This window comes from Lepidochelys kempii, chromosome 12 (genome assembly GCF_965140285.1).
Source record: "Lepidochelys kempii isolate rLepKem1 chromosome 12, rLepKem1.hap1, whole genome shotgun sequence".
Classification (NCBI taxonomy): Eukaryota; Metazoa; Chordata; order Testudines; family Cheloniidae; genus Lepidochelys; species Lepidochelys kempii.
In genome coordinates, this window is record NC_136391.1 from 8914716 (window position 1) to 8927399 (window position 12684).

General features: G+C 46.8%; 1 protein-coding gene across 2 annotated transcripts in view; it reads right to left on the minus strand.

The window, feature by feature from the left end:
* Positions 1-1283: 1283 nt before the first annotated feature.
* Positions 1284-12684, minus strand: part of GNAO1 (G protein subunit alpha o1) — a 299015-nt gene continuing 287614 nt past the window's right edge. Inside the window, exons 8-9 of one of the 2 annotated variants that reach the window (XM_073307481.2) lie at positions 3858-4081; positions 1284-2706 (exon numbers count right to left, since the gene is read on the minus strand). In XM_073307481.2, the coding sequence (XP_073163582.1) occupies positions 3894-4081 (188 nt within the window). In that variant the 3' untranslated portion in view covers positions 1284-2706; positions 3858-3893. Of the gene's footprint in view, positions 4082-12684 lie in introns of both variants that reach the window. The other variant, XM_073307480.2, reaches the window with a different exon arrangement.

Here is a 12684-nt window from a genome sequence, read left to right on the forward strand (position 1 = left end):
CTCTTTCTCCAGCAAGCCGGCACAGCAAAGGTGCTGACCGTGACAGCTTCCTCCCTCTACTTTCCTGCTAGTGTGCCTCAAACCTGACCTGGAGGCCATCCCCGAGGGAGCAGAAGACAGTTCAGATTCTATGTATTCCATCCTTGGCTGCTGTGCGTGCTCAAGACAGCCAATGAGATTGCAATGAGTGTCGACGGTGGTATTCCATGGGACACACTTGATCAAGACTACCAAATCCATTTCACATAGGCTACCAGCAACCATCAGATGGCAACAACATCCAGATGCTTCTGCCCTGGGCGTTGATCGTGCAAGGTGTATTGTGTGGGCAGATCCCTGTGCCTGCACAGAGCCACGCTGAGGCCAACAGCAATCTGCATAGGTGTAGGGGGCTGTCTATATGCGATGCAACTTGCAAGATCAGGCCATGGGCTAGGAACAATTAGCTTAAACCCAAAAGGCCTGCGATTCCCAATCTCCTGAGCCACGCAGGGCCCAGATGTTTTAGTGCTCAGCTTCCACAATGGGAGCCAGACTTCCAAAAGCACCCGACATTCATCCAATAGGCTGAGTTCTCGTCACGGTCTAGCCACTGATCCCAGGACCTAAGTGGGAGCTGAGGTTTTTCTAAAAAATCTGGCCCCCGTGTCCGATAGCTTTTTGAAACAACACAAGAGGTGGAATAATTTGCAGTGGTGCCAATTTGTAAGAGGCTGGGAGGCACGTGCTCCCTCCCCTGGATTTTTACACTGGCTCAAAGTTCCATAGGCCCCAGAGCCTGGGGGGGTGGGTGTGGGTGGGTGGCATGGCCTGACCGCTTTTAAGCAGTGGTCCCGCACTAAATCAGTCCTGCTGCTGCCAGGGAGATCCAAAGCATGGCTACTGAGATTTGATGCAGCTGCCCTGCCATACCCATGGACGGGCGACTGAGCCAAGTTTCAGTGAGTGGCCTCGCGACCTGCCACATGGAGAGTCTGTTCCTGGATGGTGGAGTGCAGCCCCATGTGGGTAAGAGAGAGGGGAGACTCCCTGCATGAGCAAGACCCAGGATTCCTGTGCATGGGGCGGGGAATGGGATGACTTACTTCGGAGCGGAACTGGGTCCCTGCCAGAAGTGGGAACGGGGGTAGGGACCAGAATTTGTCCCCTTCCCCCACATCCCCAAAAAATATATGAATTGGCACCACTGTGTTCTTTTTTCTTTTCTCCCCCCCCCTCCTTAATTAAAAAAGAATAGTCATAAAATAACTGTAGTCTGAAAACCAGAAGGTGAAAGACCAGGATTACAGACAAACATTCTCTTTATTGAGCTACACATGAATTTTCCATTAGTCAGAGAAAGAGATTGGCAGTGTCTAATATATCACAGAAACCTCACTGATTGGTAATAGAAAGGCTTAGAAAGACCTGGCGCTTTATATATATATATATTTAGTTTCCTCTTTATTTATTCATTTTATTTTAAACAGGTGTGTGGTTTCTTCAGCGACGGTAACTCTGAAAAGTGACTGTGAAGATGTCTGATTACTAATCAAAGTAGAAATGATGAAGGATTGGTCATGAAAACGGTGGCTTTAATGTAAACACTACATTTGATTTTGGTTTTTTTTTTTTTTTTAGTTTTTTTTGTGATTGGTGTGTGTGTGTCTGTGTGTGTGTGAGAAACTTTTTAAACATTTTCTTTCTTTTTTTGTTTTTGGGTTTTTTTGTATTTTTTTTGTATTTTTTTGTCTGTTTTTGCAGCACAAACATCCCCACATGAGAGAGAGAGAGCGAGAAAACACCATTCACTAAAAGGAAGGATCAGAGGAGGAAAAAAGCAGCACAAAAAAGCATTCACTGGAAAGAGTTACAAAAATAAATCCGAACAAAACAAAAAAACCCAAAGAAAAATAATCCCTCTAAGGTCTCCCAAACCAACCCCCAAAACAATAAAAGAAAGAAGAGGAAGCCTATCTGGTATGTAATACACAGTATTCTTCAGAGCAAAAAAGTCAAGAGAGGGAAAATCTCTGGATAATTTGGCCACTACAGGCCAGTGACAGCTGTGCTTTTTTGATACAAACCTGGAGCGCGAAAGAGACAATTCAGAACAAAGAGTCATTATTAAACTAGGGGAAAAGAATAAATAAATATAAAGCAGAAAGACATCCCCTGCTGGATACCTGACCCACAGTCATGGTCTTGCATTGTAGTCTTATCACTCCAGGCTAATAAAGACCCCCCTTTTTTTTTTCTTTTTAAGGAGGCAGGGCACAAATAAACACAAAAAGGGAAATTAAATGAAAACAAATGCAAATTCATTCCTGTTAAAATGAGGAATGGAGAAGAGGAGAATACCTCTTAGCACGGTTGCAAAAGATTTTTCTTTTCTTTTTTTAAATAAAGGGGGGAAGGGAAAATGGGAAAGGAATATTTTCTTTTTTTTTCCCTTTTTTCTTTTTTTTTAGCTACAAAGCACATGGAAAAAACGTGGTGTTTTTTTTCATTTTTCTTTTTTTTTTTCTTCTTTTTTAATCTTTTAGCTTCTAAATGTAAAGACTCAGCTAAAACCAGATCTACAGCAGTCTACGGAAACACACAGCCATCATTCCATGTTCAGAACATTATACATTGATTCAATAAGGAAGGCTGTGTCTTATGCAAAAGGCCAAAAGGTCATGCTACCGGTAAGGAGAACGCCAACAGGAGAGTCCGTGAAGTGGTCTGGAGAGAGAGAGAGAAGGGAGCCCAGGCTTGAATACATTAAAAATCAATCAAGAAATCAATTAAATCATAGGGGGAATCCCTCACTGCCAAGTAAAACAGTATCACAAGGGTTAATGTCCTTAATTAACCCTGTTCAAAAATAAATTGCGTCTCCCCTCCCCTGCCCGAAGCCCACCTGAAAGTGAGGTTGGTACTGATACACGGTTCGAATTTGATGGACAAATACATCCCTCCCCCCCAGTCTTTTTGGGGCACGCGCGTGTGTGTGTGTGTGTGGGGGGGCGGTGGTGTGATTGCCACTATGGGCCCTCCTCTTTCTTGCAGAACCCGCGCCGGTAAAAAGCCTGAAGCTCCACATCTTGTGCTTTAACTTGGGAGGAAGTTACATTCCACAAGTGAAGAGCTTGTTACGTAAAGAATGCTTTCCTGCTGCGTCCCGGTTAAAAAAAGTTCTAAAATATTGTGGCGTGGGTTTGTTTTTTTCTTTCTTTTTTCTCTTTTCTTTTTTTTGTCTTTTTCTTTGTTTATTTTTGAAACCCACAAGAGCTGAACAGAACCGAGAGGCACTGAGAGCCCAGCCCCCATGGTGCTGACTTACGGCTTCCTAACACCAGTCCCTAAAAAATCCAAGAAACTGGAATGGGGAGGAAGAAAAAAAAAAATCCCCTTCCCCTCTACCCCGAAGCCACTCCCCCTAAAGAAGAGTTAAAAAAATAACGCTATCGCTCTTTGTTTTAAGAAAACAATGCCTTTTAAAACTCATAGGATACCTTAGGTTCAAAATGCAGGCAGACCATTTAGCAAATGTCAGCGTAATTTTTCTTGGCTTATTTAATTGATTTGATTTCTATGACTGGTGACAATACCAGGGAGGGCTGAAGCCTGTCAGAGAAATCAGTTCTGTCCACAGCTCTTTGAGATAAACTAAAAAGATTGTGGTGGTGGTGGTTTTTTTTTTATATGTGTGTGTGTGTATATATATATATATTTATTTATATATATATATATAATTTATCATTATGCCTTTTTATTTACCAGCTTGCATTATTAGTATAATGATTTTGTTTTTTGTCATTTGATTTGGTTTTTGTTTTGTTTTGCGCTTTTTTTCTTTTTTTAAAATTTTTTCCTCCCGCCGTGATCATTACCAAAGGAGTTGCTTTGCTATACAGGACGAGAAGGCGTCAGTACAAGCCACAGCCTCGGAGGTTGTTGGCAATGATGATATCGGTGACCGCGTCGAAGACCACCTGGATGTTGTTCGTGTCCGTCGCACAAGTCATGTGACAGTAAATCTCCTTGTTGGGGGAGCGGTTTTTGCTTTCAAATTGTGCTTGGATATATGCTGCTGCGTCCTCGTAAGTGTTAGGGCCTGCAGGCAAACAAACAGGAAAAGAAAGAGAATCCCGTCAGAGGTCTTGCAGGCATGAGCACGCTCTAGGGAAGTGATTTTCAACCTATTTACCATTGTGGGCTGCATATGCAGCTCTCTCTGTGTTATGTACATCCACGCAACATACATACTACTGGTACGGCCCTGAGGATGTCACAGGGGCCGCAGCTGGGTGCTGATTGGGCCGCAAGCGAGGGGGCTGAGAACCACTGCTCTAGGGAGATCTGGAAGAAAAGGGCTGGAAGAGGGGTTGGTGTATTATCCCATAAAGGGTAAAAGATGATGCACGAAGAAGGCATTTTGTACTGTTTGGAGTTCACATTAGAAAACCAGGTGTCATCTACCCCCCGCCCCCCACTCTCTTTTTCCCAGAAGACTCTATAGATAGCTGGAGAGCTAATGGGATAATAAAACTGCAAATGAAACATGAGCATCAGAGAAGAAAAGGGATTTCCAAACTCTTTGGATCAGAGCCTCAGCTAGTGTAAATTGGCTAACTCCACTGACTTGTTTACACAAGCTGAAGATCTTGCTCATTGTTTTTGTTTTTAAACTCTTATTTAACGCTAACACCTGAATGAACAGCTGGGAGGAATGAACCTCCCTCTTAAAGATTCAGGATTCTGCAGCCCTTTAATTAAAGTTATAGAAAGCTCCCCCTCCAGGTCTCCGCACCACCAGGAGACTTCCAGAAACCCCAGGGGAGATGAGACTTGATAGTCCTGATATTTCTGAGGTGAAAAATAAGCAGAAAAATTAAAAAGCAAACACATTAGACAAGCGTGACGGCCTTCTTTATCCATTGCAAAGACACCCAAAAGGGCCGAACCTGCTGTTTGTTCTAATTTTGCTGGTCACATCAAAGATTAATGCACTGAAACTATCTTGGAAGCTCTGATATTTGTGTCTCCAACTGGGAGCCACGTTATCAATAGGAGGAGAACAAACAAAGAGATGGTGCGAGAGGAAAAGCATCAGAAAGTTAGCGCTCAGACCTGCTTTGTACCGCACCAACTTTAATGGAGTTACTCCTAATTGACACCAGCGACAGCGGGGTCAGGTACAGTGACTTCACGGGAACAGCAGGGAACTGCTAATCGGTGCGCATCCGTACAAACATGGAAAACGAAGGCCAGGTCTACACTACAAACTTACATCGGGATAACTACATCGCTCGGGGGGTGAAAAATCCAGACCCTTGAGTGACGCAGATAGTGCTGTCTACACTAGGGGCTAGGTCGGTGTATGTCAATAGGAGGGCTTCCCTGTCAACATAGCTACCACCTCTTGGGGAGATGGGTTAGCTACTCTTCACTAAAAGCGCTACAGTGAAGCTTTTTAAGTGTAGACCTACCCTAAGCACCACTTGTGCTTGATTCAGCCAAAGCTCCACCCACCCCCAGGTTACTACAGTCCAAGCTACGCTGAGGAATCTCACTATTTTGCCCCAGTTAATGCATTGAGAAAAGTATCTGGGCCCATGGAGATAAGCTTGGAACATGTTGATCCTTTCCACAAGCATTACAAAGGGGGAAAATGATCACGGGTGCATCCATGTAACTACTGCTACAAGCTGAAATGAAAACATATTTAGAGGCTTATACGTGAGCTTGATTTTCTGCATTTCACTTGCAACCCAAATCCCTACAGCAAACCTGGGAGCGGCATCCCCCATGCTCCTTCTGTTGCTGTAGTGATTAGAGACATAATGCAACAGGGAAAGCCAAGAACCACAAGGCACCAAACTCAGGTTTGGACACTAGGCCCAGATGCACAAAGGTATTTAGGCTCCGAGCTTCCATTGAAAGCAGTGCTAGTTCCTTAATACTTTTGTGAATCTGGGCCTAGGCCTTCATTATACTCACAGTTACATCACTATACAGCCAGAGTAAATTTCTTAATATTCATAGACTTCCTCCAGGGTTACACCTGTGCACTGAGCTGTAAGACTCCTACAGAAGTATCCAGCAGTTCCAGCAATGCCCAGTAAGTGGATTATTATGGTCAGTGCTATTACAATGGAAACTGTAATAACCTGTGAGAAATGGAGGTTGCCTATGAATCACATCAGTCGTGTTTCACAGGGCATCAGGCGCTTCTAATAACCGCCCTATAACACTGACCGACAGGGCCCGTTTCTCCTCCCTTGGTACAATGGAATTACTCCTGATTTACACAGCTGTAACGGAGACCGGAATCAGGCTTGTAACGTTAATCAAATAGATTGGGGGGAACAGACTTGACAGGTGCAACCAGATGCAAAACCAACACGCACACCGCTAAGTACTGACTAATTAAAATTACCGACAAGATGGCTGCAGAGTGGTGGGCCATTTTGATGCCAGGCATGGGCACCACCCTCACCAGGGGCTGCTGGGTCACACCAGCTGGGCTACTGCCAGGCCGGGAGGCGGTGGCATCACCCAGGCTGACAAGCGTGAGCCCCTGCCTGTGGCAGACCTAGCCCAGGAGTGAGAGGAGAGGACACGTGGACTCCCCACTGGAGAAGAAGCACCAGGCTCCTTTCTGGGCAGGGGTAAGGGAAATAGCCCCTTGACTGGGGTGAGAGCTCCACCGTCTGCCAGCAGCCTGGTCCCACCCATATCACAGGTCTCACCCCCGCCCCGCCGGTCTTCAGTGACAGGCTTTTGGGGGTTCATTTTGAGAACCTCGTCCCCTTACCCCAGCCAGGGTGTGAGTGGAGGCCAGCGCTGTTGTGGGCCCGTTTTGAGGTCCCACTCCACGTGCTGCTGCAACAGTTTGTACTGTGTAAAAAGAAATGTCCAGAAGGGCCTGTGTTCTCTAAGGGGCCTATCAGCTCCTACAGCCTATTAGACAGGGCAGAACTTGAAATCTTTGTCAAATGTTGGCTTGATGGTCTGGAGAGGGTGGAGGGTCAGTTGTTACAGCTGAAGAATACATGTTATTACACTAAGCAGCTTATGAGAGCATTGAGGCCTGGCCCCTTGCTGAAATGCACAGAGCCAGGCATCTTCTGAAGAGCTGCTACGATCTGGAGAGTTAGTTTCCTTTTCAAGCTCTCCTTCTCTGGCTCTGTTCCTTTATTTTAATGCTATTTCTTGGAGGAGTGAACATCCCCATGTTAGGTCACATCTGAAGGAGAGAGGGTGGTTGGCTTAAGCCTGAGAGGGCCTGCACATAGTCTGCTGTACTGTACCCTAAACAGGGATGATGTTGCCATTTTCTTGGGAATGGGAACACAGCTGGAGCCCAATTAGCCTGCTGGCTATCTGCATCCAAACCCCAGGGAAGCCCATATGAGGGGATGATCAGTTCTCAGGTGTGTCGGAAGATGTAATCAGCAGTCGTACACAAGATGATGTGGATTATAGTGCTCTGTAAAATGGCATTGATCCGATTTGGACAAAAATTTGGCACCTGTGGAAAAGCCTCTATGCCAGACAGATCAGTCCTTCAAGGCCAAACTTAATTCAGGAGGGGTCTGTCTTTCATAAAGCTTTTCCTTTGCCTCCTCTTTCCTCATCTGCTCCCCCATGCTACTGGCCCTGCTCCACGCTGCTTATCATCTCCTTTGAGCACCCAGCCCATCCCCTGGAGAAGTGCAAAGCTGGGGGAGAAGGGGTGAAAGAAGAGAAGAGGAAGGCTATTGAGAAAGAAGCTGAAGTCACTTCTCCTTCCAGCTGAGGGATGGCTGGGGGGATGGGTTAGCAAGAGATGCACAAGAGGATTGTTAAACAGGTGCAGCTGATTATCTCCATCCCTGGGTTTCCTCAGGACCAGTGGAACTATTCTCTTGGGTGGATTAATCCCGACTCCGTTACTTGTATTTGATTTGTTTCAGTCTATTTGATAAGTAAGTGCTGATACATCTCATGGTGCACCTCATGGGTCAGCGCACCCAAGGCACCGTTCTTTGACTAGTGTAAAATGAGCATCCTGTCAGGAGATATCCAGTAAGTGGAAGAAATGTCCGACAATGTTGTTGTACTGAGCAGCTACATAGGTTTGTATGTAAAAAGCAAGAGCAAGGGCCAGCCAAATGACTCACTGGTGGCATGTCCCGAGACCAGTTTGACTCCAGTCACGAGTCTTGCTTCCTGGACTGGCTGGGGCTAGGAATGAGGTGAAAGCAGCAGGCTGAATCCCTGTGAGAAAGGGACTGAGGTCCAGTGTCTCAAAGGTATTTAGGTGCCTAACTCCCACTGATTTCAAGGCGCCTAATTACCTTTGAGGATCTAGGCCTGAGCACTCTATAATCACTCAATAAGAACCCTTCTAACTTCTGAGAGGGTGTGCTGGGGTGTTCACCCCCGACACGGCCCGAACAAGTAAAACAGGCTAATTACCTGTCAGGCCCTGGCCTTCCTCCAGAGGCCGCCTGTATGGTTAGGGTGACCAGATGTCCCGTTTTTAAAGGGACAGCCCATATTTAAGCCCTCCTGCAGATGTCCCGACTTTTTCCTAAAAACAGGCAAATTGTCCAGTATTTTCTATATCCTGCCCCCCATCAGTACTGGCAGCTCCTGCTGCTTGCCAGATCCCTGCTCACCCGCTGCCCGCCTACCAGCAGTGAGTGTGGGGGGGTGTCCAGTGGCTGACAATGGGGGGGGGGCAAAGCTGCAGTGCGTGGGGCTGGTCGCTCCCCCGGCTGGTTTGTCCGCGCAGCCCCCGCTGCGTGCCGGCTCTCGACCAGCAGGGCCCCGACCCCGCTCCCGTTTCCGGCTGGCACTGGCTGTGCGCTGCGGTGGCTGGTGAGTGCGGGCAGGCGCCAGGCAGCAGCCGATTACGTGTCGCCTTTGCTGCCCACCCATTGGCCCTTTACATGCACCCCCTCTCGCTGTCCTCTCCCTGCTTTGCCTCTTCACTCCCCCCCTGGCCCCAGGGAGCCTGGGGCTGCTCTGTCCCCTAGGCACCCGCTCCTGCTGAGCCACCTCTCTGGCCAGGTTCACTGTAGCCCCTGCAGTCAGGTTCCCTGGGCCCTGGCGCACAATACATCCTTAGGGCTTAACCCCTTCCTGCCCGCGCGATCGCTGGGGGACGGGGGGCGGCTGGGTTATGTCAGTGGCCGGCAGCAGCTTGGAGGTGTTAGCTGCCTTTCGACACTGTGCGGACAGGAAGGGACAAGCTGCTTCCCGCCATGGGGGAGCGGGGGTGGGGTGGGGTGGAAGACGAGCTCTGCAAAGACACGGGCCAGGCCATCCCTTCCCCCTCCTGCAGTTGGAAGCAGCTCCCGTCCCTTCCTGCCCACACAGTGCCAAAAGACTGCTGCTGGCCACATTCTGGTGTGAATCCTGGCAGAAATCTGGGGAAGGGGATGTGACCCTGCATGCCCCTCCATGTGTTGCCACGGGAAGACGTGGCACCAGGTTTCAGGATAGGCGGGTGAATCCCGGGGGTCCCAGCCAGGCATGGAGGGCAGAGAGCACCTGGAGGGTTGGATCAGTCGGTCACCTCCCCACCCCACCGTGTGAGAGAGGTGTACAGGAGTGTGTGTATATGTGTGTGTGTCACCTCTCCCTGTGAGAACCCTAAAGCCTTAAAGATAAGAAGGTAAATAAAAAGAATCCAACTATGCACTATTTCTTTTAAACGGGGCTCAGTCAACTTGATGTTAATTTGAAAGTTTGTACTGCATAGTTCTGATTGATTGCCATGGAACTCACTTGAATACGAGTAATTTTCCCAGGTGTCCCGTATTCACCACAGGGAAATATGGTCACCCTGCTGATAGCTGATGAAACCCAGCTGGGGGAGGAGCTTGGCTAGGCTTATAAACAGAGGGAGTTGGTGATAAGAGAAAAGGGCTCTAGGAAGGTGATCTGTAGTTACCCCAGAGGGGAGTTTGAGTTGTTGGCTAGGGACAAGGAGGAGTTCTAGGGAGAGACTAAGTATCTTGCCTTGGATTACAGACTCTGGTAGGAAGTTGAGAGGGGTGAAGTAGCCCCAGGAAGTGGAGGAAGCTCCAGGGGTAAACCTAGAAATGGGCTAGAAGATAAGAAGAGAGGAGAGGTAGGAAAGAGCTCAGGGACAAAGCAACAGGAGCAGACTGTGGTTGCTAGGGATAGGGTCCCTGAGCTGGAACCCAGAGTAGTGGGTGGGCCTCAGTTCCCCTGTTGGCCATTGGGAAAGTGGCCCAAATTTCAAAGTGGATCAGAAGATTGCCTAAACCACAGATAAGACAATTTGTCCGGTGGGACTTTGGCACCCCAGAAGCGGAGGACTATCGTAACCTGGCTGAGGGGCCAAGACATGAAGAGGGAGCACCTCAAGTTCAGAGAGGCCATGGAGCAAGCAACTAATGGAGAGGACATCAGACCAGGTGAGAGCTGATCCCCAGATGTTGCCACAAAGAGGTGCCCCAGTAGTGTAGAAACTTGTTTGAGAGCTATGGAGGATTATTTGATAGACAGCAGTCCATTCCATTCTTGCTTATTCCTGACCAGGACAAAGGGAGACCCTGTCGGTGGGCACTAAGCAGCATTGGCTGTGTTAGTCTTGGAATCAGAGAGAACGACCAGAGGGTCTGTTTGTGTCCAGCAGCCTTACTAAAGAATCCCCTTTATGATCACTAAAGCTGAACTCTAGAAGAAAGATTTCAGAGGTATGTGAAATATTTACAACGACTTTTGAAACCTTCAGAATTTTGAGCAGTTCTGCCTCTTGTTATAAATTCAGAATTGTTTCTTGGTTTCCAAGACCTTTCCATGCTATATTTGCCAAGCCAAGCTGTTTTCCCCAGGCAAACCTAGGATTTTGTGATTTCACAGCTTTTTGCCCGCAGAATGCCTTTCTCCTGAAATTTCACAAAACCTAAACATTTTCAAGGGAGTAAATATGTGAGAAACAAATTAACAGAAAATTTTCTAAAAACATCCCTCCACTTTAAGAACCAGCGGACCCAATCCTGCAGCCTTTTCTCTCGTGAGTAAAGGCTGTAGGCTAGAAACCTTACCAAAGACACAAAATAACACAGTTTATGAAGCATGCAATGTTGTTGTAGCCATGTTGATCTCAGGGTGTTACAGAGACAAGGTGGGTGAGGGAATAGCTTTTATTGGACCAGCTTCTGTTGGTGAGAGAGACAAGCTTTCATGTGTACCCAGAGCCCTTCTTCAGGTTGGTTTAAGAAGTGCAGGCATAGGGCTCAGTGTATAGCTGGTTCTTCCACAGATAGTGAGTGTTTCAATGAATGACTTGAAACCCTTAATATCCAAATGCCATAGTGGCCAATTGAGCTGCCAGTCGCAAGGGTTAAGTTTCTCCCCCCCCCCCCTTAATTTTTTAAAGAAAAAAATGATTTTGCCATTAATAAATAATTAAGATGAGGAATAAAATATTTTGTTCTTCTCTGCGATTCAGTCATAAACCAGACTCTTATTTTCATGACTCACAATCATGTCCTCTTTGCAAAATCCAGATGTCGCCCTCATTATTCAAGAAGGGGAATGATTGGCCAATTGGACTACTCAAATGGCTGACCAGTCTTTACTGTGTAATTGTGAGTGGAAGCCTCATTTTCCCTCTGCTCTGGGGCTGGCCAATTTTAACTACTGGAATGTTCCACATTAAAGACTTTTTTCCTTCTTTCTGTCATCCGCATAGTGCACACTTCTGGGAGTTATGTACTTACCCTGCATTCTGCCCTTTAATATGCATGGATCTGTGTGTACGGATTTGGTTGAGGGCAAAGGTAGCATAGGATTTAGCTGAATGATGTGTAAAAGTGTAATAAGAGAGTCCCTCTGCAACACACACACACTCAAGAGTGTAAAATAATCCTGCCAAAGTCTGTGTTTTCACTCCCTCAACTGGCTCACTCTCCATCTGTTTGGATGGTAACATAACTAACACTGGATTTTTGCTAAAGCTGCCAATTCTGGGGCAAACCATTCACTTTGGCACTATGATCTGGATGCATGAGCATGGGACTTGCAGTCGGAATGTCCTGCATCCTCTGCTTTTGTTTTGCTGTGGAGTCTCGGGCAAGAGACCAGAAGGGCAGCACGGCCTAATAAAGTAGGCAAGACAAACAGTTGAGGAAATATGCCTTCTAGACCCAGCTCCACCACTGATGTATTGTGTGTCTTTGGGCACGTCTCTGTAAAATGGAGGTAATTGTTCTTATCTCACTGGGGTGATGCTGATTAGTTAAAGACTGTTGCTCTAAACATGCACAGTAAAGTTCTCTCTGTACATATGTCAATCTGAGATCTCTTTATACGAGACCTAATTATCCAACATCTACCTACTTCTGGAGTTCTTACACCTTACATCTAGTACTGGCCATTGTTGGAAGCCTGATACTGGTTTAGATGGACCACATGTCTGATCCAGTCTGGTAACGCCTATGCTCCTGTTGGAGAGAAGAGCCTGCCGTAGCTTGGCTGTATGTTTGTCATAGCCATTACTTTTAGGGTGTTTTCACTATAAAAATCATTGGTCGTTGTCATTTCAGCCATCTTGCTACAGGAGCAAGACTCCATTGTGAACTTTTAGACAATGTAGCTGCCTATCAGTTTAACGCAGTCTGGTGGTTTCTTTTTCTTTTCTTTGAAGGGTTTAAATTGTTTGGTAAACATTACTCAATGGAGTTCAGTAGT